Source organism: Entelurus aequoreus, linkage group LG02 (assembly GCF_033978785.1).
Source record: "Entelurus aequoreus isolate RoL-2023_Sb linkage group LG02, RoL_Eaeq_v1.1, whole genome shotgun sequence".
Taxonomy (NCBI): domain Eukaryota; kingdom Metazoa; phylum Chordata; class Actinopteri; order Syngnathiformes; family Syngnathidae; genus Entelurus; species Entelurus aequoreus.
The window spans coordinates 8,383,748-8,406,219 of NC_084732.1; the positions used below are offsets into that span (position 1 = coordinate 8,383,748).

Sequence of the window (22,472 nt, forward strand, 5' to 3'; positions counted from 1 at the left end):
GCAAAAGGTGTCTTTAAAACCTGCCAAGAGTAAGCTCGTAAAACTCCACTGAGTAGGGGGGTAAGCAAGATGAAGGTGTTCTATTTTCTTTCATGTATGGTAATCAACAGAAAGATATTGTTTTAACCCAAGGACTTCAAAGCGGAGAGAAGGCAGGATCTGCCCGATTTCCAGACGACCTCTTTTTGAACCTCCTTTTTCAACTGTTTTAGGAACGTATTTTACATTTAAGGGGCCCGGTGAGAAGCAAAAGCTGTCTTTGGAACCTACCAAGAAGAAGGCTCGTAAAACTCCACCGTGTAAGGGGGGAAGCAAAATGAAGGTGTTCTGTTTTCTTTCATGTATGGTAATCAACAGAAAGATATTGTTCTAACCCAAGGACTTCAAAGCGGAGAGAAGGCAGGATCTGCCCAATTTCCAGACGACCTCTTTTTGAACCTCCTTTTTCAACTGTTTTACGAACGTCTTTGACATTTAAGGGGCCTGGTGAGAAGCAAAAGGTGTCTTTAAAACCTACCAAGAGTAAGGCTCGTAAAACTCCACTGAGTAGGGGGGTAAGCAAGATGAAGGTGTTCTATTTTCTTTCATGTATGGTAATCAACAGAAAGATATTGTTTTAACCCAAGGACTTCAAAGCGGAGAGAAGGCAGGATCTGCCCGATTTCCAGACGACCTCTTTTTGAACCTCCTTTTTCAACTGTTTTACGAACGTCTTTTACATTTAAGGGGCCTGGTGAGAAGCAAAAGGTGTCTATGGAACCTACCAAGAGTAAGGCTCGTAAAACTCCAGTGTAGGGGGGTAAGCAAGATGAAGGTGTTCTATTTTCTTTCATGTATGGTAATCAACAGAAAGATATTGTTCTAACCCAAGGACTTCAAAGCGGAGAGAAGGCGGGATCTGCCCGATTTCCAGACGACCTCCTTTTTCAACTGTTTTAGGAACGTCTTTTACATTTAAGGGGCCTGGTGAGAAGCAAAAGCTGTCTTTGGAACCTACCAAGAAGAAGGCTCGTAAAACTCCACCGTGTAGGGGGGGAAGCAAAATGAAGGTGTTCTGTTTTCTTTCATGTATGGTAATCAACAGAAAGTTTTTGTTGTAACCCAAGGACTTCAAAGCGGAGAGAAGGCAGGATCTGCCCAATTTCCAGACGACCTCTTTTTGAACCTCCTTTTTCAACTGTTTTAGGAACGTCTTTTACATTTAAGGGGCCCGGTGAGAAGCAAAAGCTGTCTTTGGAACCTACCAAGAGTAAAGCTCATAAAACTCCACTGTGTAGGAGGTAAGCAAGATGAAGGTGTTCCTGTTTTCTTTCATGTATGGTAATCAACAGAAATATATTGTTCTAACCCAAGGACTTCAAAGCGGAGAGAAGGCAGGATCTGCCCGATTTCCAGACGACCTCTTTTTGAACCTCCTTTTTCAACTGTTTTACGAACGTCTTTTACATTTAAGGGGCCCGGTGAGAAGCAAAAGCTGTCTTTGGAACCTACCAAGAAGAAGGCTCGTAAAACTCCACCGTGTAGGGGGGGAAGCAAAATGAAGGTGTTCTGTTTTCTTTCATGTATGGTAATCAACAGAAAGTTTTTGTTGTAACCCAAGGACTTCAAAGCGGAGAGAAGACAGTGGGCGGCGTGGCATAGTGGGTAGTTTAGGGGCGGCGTGGCGTAGTGGGCAGAGCAACCGTGCCAGAAACCTGAGGGTTGCAGGTTCGCTCCCTGTCTCTTACCATCTAAAAAACGCTGCTGTTGTGTCCTTGGGCAGGACACGTCACCCTTTGCCCCGGTACCGCTCACACCGGTGAAATGAATGATAGGTGGTGGTCGGAGGGGCCGTAGGCGTAAATTGCAGCCACGCTTCCGTCAGTCTACCCCAGGGCAGCTGTGGCTACGAAAGTAGCTTACCACCACCAGGTGTGAATGATTGATGGGTTCAGAAAAACATGTAAAGCGACTTTGGGTACTTAGAAAAGCGCTATATAAATCCCAGGTATTATTATTAAGACAGGATCTGCCCAATTTCCAGACGACCTCTTTTTGAACCTCCTTTTTCTACTGTTTTACGAACGTCTTTTTGAACTGTTTTGCGAACCTCTTTTTGAACTCGTTTACGACCTTTTCTGAGAACTGTTTGCAACCTTTTCTGTGAACTGTTTGCGACCTTTGTCCTTTGGAAGCAGCTGTGGTCATGTGGTCGGAGAAAGTGAAATAAAGAGGGAGGAGTGCAATCTTTTGCCAGAGCGTGGCTGACACTGTACGAGGTTACAGGTCGACACGTTTCTCCTCAATTGAGTCCAAATTGAATTCTGTCCCTGTTTAATTTATTGCCTCTTGCCTTGTTTAATAGATGTCATGAGTGTTTGGACCTGACATGGTCTCACCTGGACGAGGTGAACAGGTATCCGTTGATTCCGCCAAAGGTGGACAGAGCTACGGAGATGGGCATCATCCAGGAGAACATCCCCAGCAGCTTCTCTCCAAAGGTCTGCGGATCACAACGGGCGCATTTTTACGTGACAGCGACTTGACTCACTTCAAAGGTTTTGTCTTTCGACTTTCCCAGGCGGAGCCAAGAGGGCGTGGCACGCTGCACAAAATACCTCCGAGCAAGGTTTGTTCCTTTTCTTCCTTGCGGATATGATAGAACCTATGACCCCACCCCTACCAAAACTCCCCCCAAAAAAGAGCTTGGTTAATAACAGATAGAAAGACGAGCAGGCTTTGCTACACATCTTAAAAAATGTAGTTTGTTTTTCAGCAAGTACCACCTCAGAAAAAAAACGGACTCTCCGAGTACCACCATAATGACTGGCGTTGAAATCACTAAAACAAGGTCGAGGTTTTGTTTATCAAGCATAGTTCATATTTTTGGCCACTGTAACATCACACACAGTTTGAACAGCAACACTGTGTTGAATTATAGGAAAATAAAACACTGTCCTTTAATACATTTTAGGGTTTCCCTTAAGTTTGATCTTAAGGACCCGGCAGGGTCTCAGCCATAAAAATGTAAAAAAATAAGTCAGATATTATTTGTAAAAATGTTTTTAATTCAATGCTTAAATCTCTAAATGATATTTAGTTCTATCTATGTTGATTGATTATATATATATATATATATATATATATATATATATATATATATATATATATATATATATATATATATATATATATACTGTATATATATAATATATACTATTATATATAATAGTATATATATACTATTATATATAATAGTATATAAATAATATATATTTATATATATATATATACATATATACATATTATTTATATACTATTATATATATATTATATATAATATATATATGCATCATATATAATATATGTATGTATGACTGTATATATATATGTATGTATATATATATATATATATATACATATATATAATAGTATATAATATATACTATTATATATAATAGTATATAAATAATATTTATATATATTTATATACTATTATATATACAATATATATGTATACATCATATATAATGTATGTATGTATGACTGTATATATATATGTATGTATATATATATATATATATATATATATATATATATATATATATATAATAGTATATAATATATACTATTATATATAATAGTATATAAATAATATTTATATATATTTATATACTATTATATATATAATATATATGTATACATCATATATAATATATGTATGTATGACTGTATATATATGTATGTATATATATATATAATAGTATATAAATAATATTTATATACTATTATATATATAATATATATGTATACATCATATATAATATATGTAAGTATGTATGACTGTATATATATATATATATATATATATATATATATATATATATATATATATATATATATATATATATATATATATATATATATATATATATATATATATATATATATATATACCCCGCGACCCCAAAAAGGGACAAGTGGTAGAAAATGGATGGATGGATATATACATACATCTATATGTATGTATGTATGTATGTATGTATGTATATATATATATATATATATATATATATATATATATACATACATCTATATGTATGTATGTATGTATGTATGTATATATATATATATATATATATATATATATATATATATATATATATATATATATATATATATATATATATATATATATATATATATATATATATATATACATATATATATATATATAAAATCCCAGAATTTTTTTTATTTAAATGTTCGCCGTATTTCCCCAGGAAACCTTACAATGTATTAAATCCATAAAGTGGTATAAAATCGTACTACGAACTACGTCTTCAGTTTAAACCGCGAGACGTCAGGAGTTTAATAATAATTAATCTAATCTAATCCTAATCTGACCCGCCTTCTTTTTTTTTCTTTTTCAAATATCTAACAATATCCAACAATCTGATTCGTGGCAAACATGTGTAAAACAGGTTGATGACCAAATATAGTGATATGGACTGCCACCAGCACAGCATTCACTTATATGTCCCAATCCAAACAACCTTCCCTAGTCATGGCGCGAAAAAAAACCCTGCAACCAACACAAATATTTCTGATTGATTACAAAACTTGAAGGAGGTCCTCATGGAAGTAAACAAGATAGGAGTTCAACTTTCACATACTCTTAATAACTAATTATAATAATGATATATCCATTATATTAATTATATATGTACACATACTGTATATATGTATCATTGTTTTAGCCCAATGAGGCCGCCAAGTCAAAAAGTTGGCAGATGTTTACTGACATATAATATTCATGTTTGATAACTTTTACTGCAAATTAATATCAGTTATCAGCCTACTTGACTACTAATAGTCGGTATCTGTATCGGCCCTGAAAAAGCCCCGATATCAATTGATCTGTAACTGAAATGACCTGGAACAGAAGTCGTCATTCAGGCGTCACATGACCGCATTTGGGAAGTGAAGTGACCTCCTTGGAACTCGTGCTGACAACCCTCATGACTCTTACTGTACGCCTGGTGCCTCCAATTAGTCATGTGACCCATCTGCTTACCACCGCCACGGCGTTGGACGCCAGCAGCTCTTCCGGGGTCATGGAGGAGAAGTAGGCGATGTTGGTCATGGTGTAGACCAGCGTCACCAAGGGGATGGAGATGTAGATGGCCCGCGGCAGGTTCCTGGTCGCACCAACACCCAAGACTTTGGTCAACGTTCTAGGCCACGCGGGGGAACAAAAAAACCACACATGACGACATACGTGCGCGGATTCACGATTTCCTCCGTCACGTAGTTGAGGAAGTTCCAGCCGCTGTAAGCGAAGGAGGCCTGCAGGAAGGCCAGCGCGATCTGACCCACGGACGGGTCCTGGCGGAACTCGAAGGCCGCGCTGGGGACCAGAGCGTCATAGTAGCCTGGAAACAGGGAGGAAAGACCATGAGGTAACCATGTGTGTGTGTGTGTGTGTGTGTGTGTGTGTGTGTGTGTGTGTGTGTGTGTGTTCTTGTATTTCTACCCTTCCTGAGACACGAAGAAGGAAAAGTATCCTCCATATGAGGAGGTGTGAACAAGTGATGACATAAATCGTGGTCCCAATAACATTGCATCTAATAGTCAATGTCTCATTTGCACCCCTGCTGGTCAACATATGAAATAACAAGTGTGTGTAAGAAATTGAAATGCGCCCCCTTTGGCCAAAATTAATTTAAAAAAATACAAATAAATATGTATATAGAGACATACTGTAATATCAAAGGTTGTTTTTTTTGTTTATTTTTATTTTTTCATTATTTATAATGAAGATTAAAAACCAATTACATACAAAAAAATTCAACAAAAATAAATAGATAATTAAAGCAGTCTTTTTCTCACAATGTGTCGACTTTTTTCTTATAAAATTGGGAACAATTTCTCGTATTGTTTCTGTAACATTGCAATATTTTCTCGTAAAATTATTACTTTTTTTATGTAAAATTATTACTTTTTTAATGGAAAATTATTACTTATTTTATATGACAAACATTTTTCATATAAAATTAGGACTTTTTATCGCTGTTCTCGTAAAATATTGAATTTTTTTGTGTAAAATGATGACTTTTGTCACAATTTTGCCAAGTAAAAATTCCGATTATTATTATAATGTTGCCAACATTTGAAAGTTCTCTTATAAAATTGTGACTTTTGTCGAGTAAAATTAAATGCGCCCCCTTTGGCCAAAATTAATAAAAAATATATGTTTAAAGAGACATACTGTAATAACGAAGTAAATAATGAAGGTTTAAAAAAAACAATTACAAACAAAAAATTAAAAAATTAACTAAAAGCAGACTTTTTCTCACAGTATGTCAACTATTTTCTTATAAAATTGGGAACAATTTCTCATATTCTTTCTGTTTCTGTAATATTGCAATATTTTCTTGTAAAATTATTACTTTTTTAATGTAAAATTAGTACTTTTTAATGCAAACATTTGTCGTATAAAATTAGGACTTTTTATAGCTGTTCTCGTAAAATACTGAATTTTTTTGAGTAAAATGATGACTTTTGTCACAATTTTGCCAAGTAAAATTCCGATTATCATTATAATGTTGCCAACATTTAAAAGTTCTCTTATAAAATTGTGACTTTTGTCGAAGTAAAACTACGACTCTTTTCATAAAATTGCCAAAATGTTAAGCTTTTTTTGTAAAATTGCGAAAGTTATTGAGTAAAATTCCAACTTTTATCATAATATTGCACAAATGTTCAGTTTTTCTTGTAAAATTTAGACTTGCGTTGAGTAAAATGACGACTTTTATTATAATACTGCCATAATTCAAAAGTTTTTCTTGTGAAATTCCAACTCATTTTTCACAACAAGCTTTTTTATATGTGCATTGTATGTATATATTATTCATGTTGTAAATACACTTCTTTATATATCTAGAAAGGCTGGTCCTAAAGAGGGAGGCATTTACCAGAGGTCTCAAGAAGGTAACAAATACAAGAACGTGTGTGTGTGTGTGTGTGTGCTTGTATTTCTACCCTTCCTGAGACACGAAGAAGGAAAAGTATCCTCCATATGAGGAGGTGTGAACAAGTGATGACATAAATCGTGGTCCCAATAACATTGCATCTAATAGACAATGTCTCATTTGCACCCCTGCTGGTCAACATATGAAACAACAAGTGTGTGTAAGAAATTGAAGTGCGCCCCCTTTGGCCAAAATGAATACAAAAATACTAGAGATGTCCGATAATATCGGCAGATATATGCGTTAAAATGTAATATCGGAAATTATCGGTATCGGTTTTTTTATTATCGGTATCGTTTTTTTTTTGTTTTTTTTTAATTTTTTTTTAATTGTTTTATTTTTTTTTTTATTAAATCAACATAAAAAACACAAGATACACTTAAAATTAGTGCACCAACCCACACAAAAGGGTTGTTTCTTTCTGTTATTAATATTCTGGTTCCGACATTATATATCAATATATATCAATACAGTCTGCAAGGGATACAGTCCGTAAGCACACATGATTGTGCGTGCTGCTGCTCCACTAATAGTACTAACCTTTAACACTTCATTTTACTCATTTTCATTCATTACTAGTTTCTATGTAACTGTTTTTATATTGTTGTACTTTCTTTTTTATTCAAGAAAATGTTTTTAATTTATTTATCTTATTTTACTAATTTTTAAAAAAATTACCTTATCTTCACCATACCTGGTTGTCTAAATTAGGCATAATAATGTGTTAATTCCACGACTGCATATATCGGTTGATATCGGTATCGGTTGATATCGGTATCGGTAATTAAAGAGTTGTAAAATATCGGAATATCGGATATCGGCAAAAAGCCATTATCGGACATCCCTAAAAAATAGAAATAAATATGTACATAGAGACATACTGTAATGTCAAAGTAAAATAATGAAGATTAAAAACCAATTACATACAAAAAAATTCAACAAAAATAAATAAATAATTAAAGAAGTCTTTTTCTCACAATGTGTCAACTTTTTTTAAATAAAATTTTGGAACAATTTCTCACATTCTTTCTGTTTCTGTAATATTGCAATATTTTCTCGTAAAATTATTACTTTTTTTAATGTAAAATTATTACTTTTTTTATATGACAAACTGTAATAACGAAGTAAATAATGAAGGTTTAAAAAACAATTACAAACAAAGAATTTAAAAAATTAACTAAAAGCAGACTTTTTCTCACAGTTTGTTAACTTTTTTCTTTTAAATTGGGAACAATTTCTCATATTCTTTCTGTTTCTGTAATATTGCAATATTTTCATGTAAAATTATTACTTTTTAATGCAAACATTTGTCGTATAAAATTAGGACTTTTTTATAGCTGTTCTCGTAAAATACTGAATTTTTTTGAGTAAAATGATGACTTTTGTCACAATTTTGCCAAGTAAAATTCCGATTATCATTATAATGTTGCCAACATTTGAAAGTTCTCTTATAAAATTGTGATTTTTGTCGAGTAAAACTACGACTCTTTTCATAAAATTGCCAAAATGTTAAGCTTTTCTTGTAAAATTGCGAAATTTATTGAGTAAAATTCCAACTTTTATCATAATATTGCACACATGTTCAGTTTTTCTTGTAAAATTTGGACTTGCGTTGAGTAAAATGACGACTTTTATTATAATACGGCCAAAGTGCAAAAGTTTTTCTCATGAAATTCCAACTCATTTTTCACAACAAGCTTTTTTATATGTGCATAGTATGTATATATTATTCATGTTGTAAATACACTTCTTTATATATCTAGAAAGGCTGGTCCTAAAGAGGGAGGCATTTTTCTCAGGTCTCAAGAAGGTAACAAATACAAGAATATAGGTGCGTGTGTGTGTGTGTGTGTGTGTGTGTGTGTGTGTGTGTGTGTGTGTGTGTGTGTGTGTGTGTGTGTGTGTGTGTGTGTGTGTGAGTGTGTGTGTGTGTGTGTGTGTGTGTGTGAGTGTGTGTGTGTGTGTGTGTGTTTACCTCGGCCGATTTGAACCAGTCCAACCACGATGATGAGACCCAGGGCGAGCAGCTTTCCCACAGTGAACACGTCCTGGATCCTTGTGGCCCAGCGCACACTGGAGCAGTTCACCCAGGTTAAGAACACTGACACACACACACACACACACACACACATACACACACACACACACACACACACACACACACACACACACAACACACACACACACACACACACACACACACACACACACACACACACACACACACACACACACACACACACACACACACACACACACACACACACACACACACACACACACACACACATGAAGAAGATCAGTATTACTTCCTATTGGTGATGTTCAGATTAAGATTAGTTTATTTCAAAGGGAACAATGCCATTTCATAAAAGACATGACTACACATAGTTAAAAAAAAAGCCAGAATTAGCCAGAAGGATAGTTTTCATGTGTAGTTCCCTCCCTGGCTATGATGTCAAAAAGGCAGTAAAATTACAATTTCCAAAGAAAACGAAAAGAAAAAGAGAGAAAAAGAAAAAAAAGCACACAATACATGTACGATATAATAACAAATAAAATACAACATAACGTTTATCGTAGCATCAAAACCGGCAAAAGATGTGCGTTGATAAGCCACATTTTCCTTTTTATTTCTAACAATATAATTTTATATAATAACATGAATATTTTGACTAAGTTTATTTATTTATTTTTTAAATAGATTGACACACAATGTACCTTAATTAGCAGAAGAATGATTAAATATTGCTATGGCTTCTTAAGTGTTCGTATTTAAGTGTTCAAATATTTGTTCTCTTCTTTAGTTTTAATTTGTAGATGTTTTAGAGTAAAAAAAATGTAACAATACAAAGTAAAATGTCATCCATCCATCCTTGTTCTACCGCTTGTCCCTTTATCACAGCAAAATGATCACAGTTATCATTGTTATCACAATATTGTTGAATGTGATCAAAAAGTACTTATCCACGGACTGAAATATTTTGACTAAGTTTATTGACAAAAAATAATAATAGATTGACCCACAATGTACTTTAATTAGCAGAATAATTATAAAATATTGCTATGGCTTCTTAAGAGCCATATTATTCGTATTTGAGTGTTCAAATATTTTTTTCATCATCTTCAGTTTTAAATTGTAAATGTTTTAGAGTGTTTTTTTTAAATGGTAAATAAAACAGGGGATTTGGGTGCATCACTTCCTGTTTACATGACGTCACTTCCTGATTTCTTCAGAAGAAATATTAAATATTGTTGTGGCTTTTTTTAAGAGCCATAATAATAGTATTTTAGTGTTCAAATATGTTTTTATCTTCTTCAGTTTTAATTTGTAGATGTTTTAGAGTGTTTTTTTAAATTTATGAATACATGTGAATAATGCTGTATAATAGACTGTATTTATGTTATTCACATGTGAATAATGCTGTATAATAAACTGTATTTATGTTATTCACATGTGAATAATGCTGTATAATAGACTGTATTTATGTTATTCACATGTGAATAATGCTGTATAATAGACTGTATTAATGTTATTCACATGTGAATAATGCTGTATAATAGACTGTATTTATGTTATTCACATGTGAATAATGCTGTATAATACTGTATTTATGTTATTCACATGTGAATAATGCTGTATAATAGACTGTATTTATGTTATTCACATGTGAATAATGCTGTATAATAGACTGTATTTATGTTATTCACATGTGAAAAATGCTGTATAATAGACTGTATTTATGTTATTCACATGTGAATAATGCTGTATAATAGACTGTATTTATGTAATTCACATGTGAATAATGCTGTATAATAGACTGTATTTATGTTATTCACATGTGAATAATGCTGTATAATAGACTATTTATGTTATTCACATGTGAATAATGCTGTATAATAGACTGTATTTATGTTATTCACATGTGAATAATGCTGTATAATAGACTGTATTTATGTTATTCACATGTGAATAATGCTGTATAATAGACTGTATTTATGTTATTCACATGTGAATAATGCTGTATAATAGACTGTATTTATGTTATTCACATGTGAATAATGCTGTATAATAGACTATTTATATTATTCACATGTGAATAATGCTGTATAATAGACTGTATTTATGTTATTCACATGTGAATAATGCTGTATAATAGACTGTATTTACGTTATTCACATGTGAATAATGCTGTATAATAGACTGTATTTACGTTATTCACATGTGAATAATGTTGTATAATAGACTGTATTTATGTTATTCACATGTGAATAATGCTGTATAATAGACTGTATTTACGTTATTCACATGTGAATAATGTTGTATAATAGACTGTATTTATGTTATTCACATGTGAATAATGCTGTATAATAGACTGTATTTATGTTATTCACATGTGAATAATGCTGTATAATAGACTGTATTTATGTTATTCACATGTGAATAATGTTGTATAATAGACTGTATTTATGTTATTCACATATGAATAATGCTGTATAATAGACTGTATTTATAATATTCCCATGTGAATAATGCTGTATAATAGACTGTATTTATGTTATTCACATGTGAATAATGCTGTATAATAGACTGTATTCGTTATTCACATGTGAATAATGCTGTATAATAGACTGTATTTATGTTATTCACATGTGAATAATGCTGTATAATAGACTGTATTTATTTTATTCACACGAGAATAATGCTGTATAATAGACTGTATTTATGTAATTCACATGTGAATAATGCTGTATAATAGACTGTATTTATGTTATTCACATGTGAATAATGCTGTATAATAGACTGTATTTATGTTATTCACATGTGAATAATGCTGTATAATAGACTGTATTTATGTTATTCACATGTGAATAATGTTGTATAATAGACTGTATTTATGTTATTCACATATGAATAATGCTGTATAATAGACTGTATTTATAATATTCCCATGTGAATAATGCTGTATAATAGACTGTATTTATGTTATTCACATGTGAATAATGCTGTATAATAGACTGTATTCGTTATTCACATGTGAATAATGCTGTATAATAGACTGTATTTACGTTATTCACATGTGAATAATGTTGTATAATAGACTGTATTTATGTTATTCACATGTGAATAATGCTGTATAATAGACTGTATTTATGTTATTCACATGTGAATAATGCTGTATAATAGACTGTATTTATGTTATTCACATGTGAATAATGTTGTATAATAGACTGTATTTATGTTATTCACATATGAATAATGCTGTATAATAGACTGTATTTATAATATTCCCATGTGAATAATGCTGTATAATAGACTGTATTTATGTTATTCACATGTGAATAATGCTGTATAATAGACTGTATTCGTTATTCACATGTGAATAATGCTGTATAATAGACTGTATTTATGTTATTCACATGTGAATAATGCTGTATAATAGACTGTATTTATTTTATTCACACGAGAATAATGCTGTATAATAGACTGTATTTATGTAATTCACATGTGAATAATGCTGTATAATAGACTGTATTTATGTTATTCACATGTGAATAATCTTGTATAATAGACTGTATTTATGTTATTCACATGTGAGTAATGCTGTATAATAGACTATATTTATGTTATTCACATGTGAATAATGCTGTATAATAGACTGTATTTATGTTATTCACATGTGAATAATGCTGTATAATAGACTGTATTTATGTTATTCACATGTGAATAATGCTGTATAATAGACTGTATTTACGTTATTCACATGTGAATAATGTTGTATAATAGACTGTATTTATGTTATTCACATGTGAATAATGCTGTATAATAGACTGTATTTATGTTATTCACATGTGAATAATGCTGTATAATAGACTGTATTTACGTTATTCACATGTGAATAATGCTGTATAATAGACTGTATTTATGTTATTCACATGAGAATAATGCTGTATAATAGACTGTATTTATGTTATTCACATGTGAGTAATGCTGTATAATAGACTGTGTTTATATTATTCACATGTAAAAATACCTAAGTATTTATTGTCTATTGTGAGCAAACTGTGGTGCTGAATTTCCCCCAGGGATCAATAAAGTACTTTTAACATGAAATATAATATTTAATGCGTTTGGACATATTTGCTTCTTCACATTAGGGGTTTCACTCCGTCCTGTTACCGCTCCACAACGTGTCACATGGTCCACAGGAAGTTGCATCACTCACATCCTCTGCAGGCCTCATGAAGAACTAAGGTAAGTTCACTCTTTCACCTTCGTGTATATTGCGTCATATTTCAACTGCCTGAGGTTGGGCAATATTTCATGCACACGTGTGTTATCAGCTTTAGAGTGACAAAACACAGAAGTGTAGCTTTGTGGAGTGAGCTGAAACTATATTTTATTGTGAAACACGCATGATCTTTGATTGCCTCTACTTCCTGTTTCCTCTTAACATGTATGATCTTTGATTGCTTCTACTTCCTGTTTCGTCTGAAAGCGCACAAAGCAGACCAGCAGAGGAAACACACAACTCAGGATATAACATCCTCACAAACTGCTGAGTGGACGCTGCGTATGCAAGTTTCATTGCAACAACACCCGTTGTTTTTGTGCGATACTTATATACATGATCTCTTACTTGATATTTGATACGCACGCCTTGTTTGCTGTGGAAGCAAGAACTTTGCTGATCCAGCAATCTGACCCAATATGGCCGACAAAAATCTTACTCTGAAATGATATCGCACGGAAGTAAACACTCTGCAGGACTGCCCGTATCGCACATGATATTAAACACAAGTAAACGCGGTGCAGGACTGCTTGCATCGCACGTGATATCACACACACAAGTAAACACATTGCAGGACTGCTTGTATCGCACATGATATTAAAAACAAGTAAACGCGGTGCAAGACTGCTTGTATCGCACATGATATCACACACAAGTAAACACGCTGCAAGACTGCTTGTATCGCACATGATATCACACACACAAGTAAACAAATTGCAGGACTGCCCGTATCGCACATGATATTAAACACAAGTAAACACAGTGCAGGACTGCTTGTATCGCACGTGATATCACACACACAAGTATACGCATTGCAGGACTGCCCGTATCGCACGTGATATTAAACACAAGTAAACGCGGTGCAGGACTGCTTGTATTGCACCTGATATCACACACACAAGTAAACACATTGCAGGACTGCTTGTATCGCACATGATATTAAACACAAGTAAACACGCCGCAGGACTGGTTGTATCGCACATGATATCACACACACAAGTAAACACATTGCAGGACTGCCCGTATCGCACATGATATTAAACACAAGTAAACACAGTGCAGGACTGCTTGTATCGCACGTGATATCACACACACAAGTATACACATTGCAGGACTGCCCGTATCGCACATGATATTAAACACAAGTAAACGCGGTGCAGGACTGCTTGTATCGCACATGATATCACACACACAAGTAAACACATTGCAGGACTGCTTGTATCGCACATGATATTAAACACAAGTAAACACGCCGAAGGACTGGTTGTATCGCACATGATATCACACACAAGTAAACACGCTGCAGGACTGCTTGTATCACCCATTATTTCACACACAAATAAATACTCTGCGTGACTGCTTATATTGCACATGATATCACACACAAAGACTGCATGGCTGCTTATATCGCATATGATATCAAACACAAGTAAACACACTGCAGGACTGCTTGTATCGCACATGATATCACACACAAGTAAACAGGCCGCAGAACGGCTTGCATCGCACATGATATCACACACAAGTAAACACGCTGCAGGACTGCTTGTATCGCACATGATGTCACACACAAGTAAACACGATGCAGGACTGCTTGTATCACCCATTATTTCACACACAAATAAATACTCTGCGTGACTGCTTATATTGCACATGATATCACACACAAAGACTGCATGGCTGCTTATATCGCATATGATATCAAACACAAGTAAATACACTGCAGGACTGCTTGTATCGCACATGATATCACACACAAGTAAACAGGCCGCAGAACGGCTTGCATCGCACATGATATCACACACAAGTAAACACGCTGCAGGACTGCTTGTATCGCACATGATGTCACACACAAGTAAACACGATGCAGGACTGCTTGTATCACCCATTATTTCACACACAAATAAATACTCTGCGTGACTGCTTATATTGCACATGATATCACACACAAAGACTGCATGGCTGCTTATATCGCATATGATATCAAACACAAGTAAACACACTGCAGGACTGCTTGTATCGCACATGATATCACACACAAGTAAACAGGCCACAGAATGGCTTGCATCGCACATGATATCACACACAAGTAAATACTCTGCATGACTGCTTAAATCACATGTGATATCACACACAAGTAAACACGCTGCAGGACTGCTTGTATCACCCATTATTTCACACACAAATAAATACTCTGCAAGACTGCTTGTATTGCACATGATATCACACACAAAGACAGCATGGCTGCCTTTATCGCATATGATATCACACACAAGTAAACACACCGCAGGACTGCTTGTATCGCACATGATATTAAACACAGGTAAACATGCTGCAGGACTGCTTGTATCGCACATGATATCAAACACAAGTAAACCAGCTGCAGGACTGCTTGTATCGCACATGATGTCACACACAAGTAAACACGCTGTAAGACTGCTTGTATCACACATGATATCACACACAAGTAAACACACTGCAGGACTGCTTGTATCACACATGATATCACACACAAATAAACACGCTGCAGGACTGCTTGTATCGCACATGATATCACACACAAGTAAACATGCTGCAGGACTGCTTGTATCACACATGATATCACACACAAGTAAACACACTGCAGGACTGCTTGTATCCCACATGATATCACACACAAGTAAACATGCTACAGGACTGCTTATATCGCACATGATATTAAACACAAGTAAGCAAGCTGCAGGACTGCTTGTATCGCACATGATATCACACACAAGTAAACACGCCGCAGGACTGCTTGTATCGCACATGCTATCACACACAAGTAAACACCCTGCAGGACTGCTTGTATCGCACATGCTATCACACACAAGTAAACACCCTGCAGGACTGCTTGTATCGCACATGATATCACACACAAGTAAACACACCGCAGGACTGCTTGTATCGCACATGATATCACACACAAGTAAACACACCGCAGGACTCCCAGGCTGTTGTGTCACATCCATCTCCTTCCTCTCTCTGCTCAAAGTGGACCAACTAGCTTCCAGTGGGAATGTTTGGCATGGCAGCCCACTCTGCCACCCGGCTGACTTCTGTGCGACCACCGTGTGTCGGCGCTGCCAGGGGGCGGAGCCGTGTGTCGGCGCTGCCAGGGGGCGGAGCCGTGTGTCGGCGCTGACAGGGGGCGGAGCCGGCGTGACAGCGCAGGTAAATCCGCCATTGAGGGCCACCTCGGCTGCAGAATACTAACTGAGCCGAGTCACTCGGGGAACTCCTCCTGCCACTTCACTAAGAATGACTTCCTGTGGAGGAGACCCCCGTCCGTTTCCACGGCGACGACTCTTTGAAGGCTTACAGTGACAAGAGGCCTGTCCGGCATTGATTAATCGCCGGTTTCCAGCGTCAAATGCAACCTGCAGCAGCAGCTACTTCATGCTAGCTAGCGTTGGTGTTTCAACACATCTTTATTTCCAAAATAAAGATGCCGGCGTAAAACCGAGTCGAATTTTAAGGGTCACACAAAGTTAGCAGAGTTACCCCGACACAACACGCCACGTGGTCCAGACCTGCGGCTTAACGAGGCTCAGGTTGTGACTCGATGCCACCAAAAATAGTTTCTGCAAGGCGAGACTGAGCTTACTTCCTGTCTCTGTGTCTCGCCTCAAGCGTGATGGGGATATACGGTATATTGATCAATGATATCAATATAGCGCTACTTTTTTACAACGGCCTTTTCTACAGCCCGAACATTCAAACAGAGTGTTGTGTTATTGTTTGTTTTATGGACCTTCCTTCTGTTAAGCGCTTTGAACCGGAAGTGGAAGTGTCGTGTTGTCTTCTGGCCGTCCATAGCGTTTTTACTCGTATGGATTCTTCAATCATCGCGCCGTTTTTTTTTACAATACAACTAAAACAATTCTTACTTACTAAAGCGTCCCACGTGTGATGTCCGGAGGAGTGTTTTCATGCACATTTTTACGTGCTATCGTAATGTAATCAAACTAGCGCTGTTGGCATTAGCTAATATGCTAACATGTTTACAAGTGTCTGTGTTAGTATTATTAACTTATTGACTTACAATGGCATTGTTTTTGTACTGTTTCAGTTTCACAAATTCCTCAGTAAATTCACCATGTTTGCTGTTCATAAAGACACTTAGTAATGTTTTAGTACACTACATATTACTGTTTTATTACATTTCATATTACTGTTTTATTACATTACATATTACTATTTTATTACATTACATATTACCGTTTTATTACATTACATATTACTGTTTTATTACATTACATATTACTGTTTTATTACATTTCATATTACTGTTTTATTACATTACATATTACTATTTTATTACATATTGTTGTTTTATTACATTACATATTACTGTTTTAATACATTGCATATTACTGTTTTATTACATTACATATTACTGTTTTAATACATTGCATATTACTGTTTTATTACATGATATATTACTGTTTTATTACATCACATATTACTGTTTTATTACATTACATATTACTGTTTTATTACATTGCATATTACTGTTTTATTACATTACATATTACTGTTATTACATATTACTGTTTTATTACATATTACTGTTTCATTACATATTATTGTTACATTACATATTACTGTTTCATTACATATTATTGTTTATTACATTACATATTACTATTTTATTACATATTGTTGTTTTATTACATTACATATTACTGTTTTAATACATTGCATATTACTGTTTTATTACATTACATATTACTGTTTTAATACATTGCATATTACTGTTTTATTACGTTACATATTACTGTTTTATTACAATACATATTACTGTTTTATTACATTACATATTACTGTTTTAATACATTGCATATTACTGTTTTATTACATTACATATTACTGTTTTATTACATTACATATTACTGTTTTATTACATTACATATTACTGTTATTACATATTACTGTTTTATTACATATTACTGTTTTATTACATATTATTGTTACATTACATATTACTGTTTCATTACATATTATTGTTTATTACATTACATATTACTATTTTATTACATATTGTTGTTTTACTACATTTCATATTACTGTTTTAATACATTGCATATTATTGTTTTATTACATTACATATTACTGTTTTATTACATGACATATTACTGTTTTATTACATGACATATTACTGTTTTATTACATGACATATTACTGTTGTATTACATATTACTGATATATATTACATATTACTGTTTTATTACATGTTGCTGTTATATTACATTGCATATTACATATTACTGTTGTATTACATTACATATTTATTATATTACTGTTATATTACATGTTACAGTTATATTACATATTACTATTACATTACATATTACTGTTAAATGTCATTACATATTACTGTTACATTACATGTTACTGTTGTATTACATATGATTGTTTATTACAATACATATGACTATTTTATTACATATTACTGTTTTATTACATGACATATTACTGTTGTATTACATGACATATTACTGTTGTATTACATATTGTTTATTACATTACATATGACTATTTTATTACATATTACTGTTTTATTACATGACATATTACTGTTACATTACATATGACTGTTTTATTACATATTACTGTTTTATTACATGACATATTACATTTATATATGACACATTACACGGTGTGGGACTCACACACGCAGATGGTGGCCAGCAGTCGGGTGGCGGCGTAGGGGGGCAGACAGTTATGGAAGGCGGGCTGCAGCACGTAGTTGGCGAAGGTGAGGGCGATGACGGCCAGGGTGGTGGGGTACATGATGAGCACGGCGCTCCACAGCAACAGGAAGCTGCAACAACAACAACAGTCCACAAGGTCACCAAGGATTATTATCATGATTCCAACACACTTTTGCATCAGTCCATCTTAGATGAGCTCGGGGCCCAGCCAAGCAGGCGGCATTTCTGGGTGTTGTTGATAAATGGCTTTGGCTTTGCATCGTAGAGTTTTAACTTGCACTTACAGATGTAGCGACCGACTGTGGTTACTGACAGGGGTTTTCTGAAGTGTTCCTGAGCCCATGTGGCGATATCCTTTACACACTGACGTCGCTTTTTGATGACGTACCCCCTGAGAGATGGAAGGTTCATAATATCATGGCTTACGTGCACTGATTTCTCCAGATTCTCCGAACCTTTTGATGATATTACGGAGCGTAGATGGTGAAATACCGAAATTCCTTGCAATAGCTTGGTTGAGAAATGTTGTTCTTAAACAATTTGCTCAGGCATTTGTTGACAAAGTGGTAACAGGCTTGTCGGGATCATATAGCCTCTGTGTATTTTCCTGACCTAGCGTATATTCCGCATTGTATAACGAATAATCTACAGAAACATTGACTATACTTACATATATATGTATCCATATATAGCAGCATGGTAGAACAGGGGTGAGTGCGTTTGCCTCACAATGACAAGGTCTTGGGTTCGATCCCCCAGGCTCGGGATCTTCTTATGTAGAGTTTGCATGTTCTTGCATGGAATTATTGAGTCTGTTAAGCTGATTGGAGAGCCAGCTTGCGCAGCCAGGGGGGTCCATAACGGTGACTTCTGTTTTGTTTGATCAGCCATTTTGCTGCCTTGTCACAATTTAGGTACGTAAGTAAACATTTCATATTACTGTTTTATTACGTTACATATTACTGTTTTAATACATTGCATATTACTGTTTTATTACATTACATATTACTGTTTTATTACATTACATATTACTGTTTTATTACATTACATATTACTGTTTTAATACATTGCATATTACTGTTTTATTACATTACATATTACTGTTTTAATACATTGCATATTACTGTTTTAATACATTACATATTACTGTTTTATTACATTACATATTACTGTTTTAATACATTGCATATTACTGTTTTATTACATTACATATTACTGTTTTTACATATTACTGTTTTATTACATTACATATTACTGTTTTATTACATATTACTGTTTTATTACATATTATTGTTACATTACATAATACTGTTTCATTACACATTATTGTTTATTACATTACATATTACTATTTTATTACATTACATATTACTGTTTTATTACATTACATATTACTGTTTTAATACATTGCATATTACTGTTATTACATATTACTGTTTTATTACATTACATATTACTGTTTTATTACATATTACTGTTTTATTACATATTATTGTTACATTACATATTACTGTTTCATTACATATTATTGTTTATTATATTACATATTACTATTTTATTACATATTGTTGTTTTATTACATTTCATATTACTGTTTTATTACGTTACATATTACTGTTTTATTACAATACATATTACTGTTTTATTACATTTCATATTACTGTTTTATTACATTACATATTACTGTTTTATTACATTTCATATTACTGTTTTATTATGTTACATATTACTATTTTATTACATTGCATATTACTGTTTTATTACATTACATATTACTGTTTTATTACATTACATATTACTGTTTTAATACATTGCATATTACTGTTTTATTACATTACATATTACTGTTTTATTACATTACATATTACTGTTTTATTACATTACATATTACTGTTATTACATATTACTGTTTTATTACACGACATATTACTGTTTTATTACATTACATATTACTGTTTTATTACATTACATATTACTGTTTTAATACATTGCATATTACTGTTTCATTACATTACATATTACTGTTTTATTACATTACATATTACTGTTATTACATATTACTGTTTTATTACATGACATATTACTGTTTTATTACATGACATATTACTGTTATATTACATATGACTGTTATATTACATATTACTGTTTTATTGCATGTTACTGTTATATTACATTGCATATTACATATTACTGTTATATTACATTATCCATAACGGTGACTTCTGTTTTGTTTGATCAGCCGTTTTGCTGCCTTGTCACAACTAAGGTACGTAAGTAAACATTTCCACAATATTTCTGTGTAAATAACTCATTTCACAACGAATATATCTGCAATTTATAGTCCGGCGCGGCAAATAATGGAAAAAAATATGATTTTCTTTCTAAAACTTAGTGGGTGTGGCTTATACACCGATGCGTTTTGTAGTCGGGAAAAACACAGTAAGCATTTTCAAGTATAAAAATTGCTACAGAACGTTCCTCCAGAAGGTCTTATGTTTGTCCATGTAATGTCAGATGAGGCGAGGTGAGGCGAGGCCTTTAATCCCAGGAACACTATGCCTACCGTCAAGCATGGTGGTGGTAGTATTTATGCTCTGGGCCTGTTTTGCTGCCAATGGAACTGCTGCTTTACAGAGGGTAAATGGGACAATGAAAAAGGAGGATTACCTCTAAATTCTTCAGGACAATTCTTGGGCGCAGTTGGGTGTTCCAACAGGACAACAAGTGTATGTAAACTTTTGACCGGGACTGTAAATGAATTGAAATATTAGTAGTGCAGTAGTATCGGCCATTGAATGAGGACATGGTGGCCACTGATTGGATACAGTTACGTCTGAACTTATCAAATAAAAGCCTTCCAGTTGGAGTCGAAAAGGCCTTAAAGATCTAAGAAGGAGCACGCTCTTATTTTGGTGACGGGGTGAAGAAATGGAAAGGAAGCGCGTCTCACCCGACGAGTCCTCCGAAGATCTCGGTCACGTAGGAGTAGTCTCCGCCGGACTTGGGTATGGTGACGCCCAGCTCGGCGTAGCACATGGAGCCCAGGACGCAGATGCCGCCCCCGCACACCCAGACGATGAGCGACAGGCCCACCGAGCCGGCATGCTCCAGGACTCCTTTAGGGGACACGAAGATGCCCGAGCCGATGATGTTCCCTGTGGAGACCAGAATGTAAGGAGGACATCATTCAATCATGTGGAGTACAAGAGAAAATGAAGACATGTTTTTGACGCGAGCAGCTTTTTTTTTACACGCACTCTTTGGGGCGGTTGGTTGGAAGCAGTAGCGCGGAAACCGAGTGGCATTGAACGCATCGTTCTAAACGCCACAACAGACACCAGGGGAGTCCAAAGTGCGGCTTTTTAAAGGCCCGTTCTAAAAAATAATATTAAAAATTCAACAGAAAACACATAAAGAAGTGGAATAAAAGA

General features: G+C 34.1%; 1 protein-coding gene across 1 annotated transcript in view; it reads right to left on the reverse strand.

The window, feature by feature from the left end:
- Nucleotides 1-22,472, reverse strand: part of LOC133629900 (asc-type amino acid transporter 1-like) — a 56,981-nt gene that overhangs the window by 8,105 nt on the left and 26,404 nt on the right. The window contains exons 2-7 of the mRNA XM_062020997.1: nt 21,992-22,196; nt 19,000-19,151; nt 8,989-9,114; nt 5,261-5,414; nt 5,057-5,180; nt 2,379-2,482 (exon numbers count right to left, since the gene is read on the reverse strand). Of these exons, the coding sequence (XP_061876981.1) occupies nt 2,379-2,482; nt 5,057-5,180; nt 5,261-5,414; nt 8,989-9,114; nt 19,000-19,151; nt 21,992-22,196 (865 nt within the window). The remainder of the gene's footprint in view (nt 1-2,378; nt 2,483-5,056; nt 5,181-5,260; nt 5,415-8,988; nt 9,115-18,999; nt 19,152-21,991; nt 22,197-22,472) is intronic.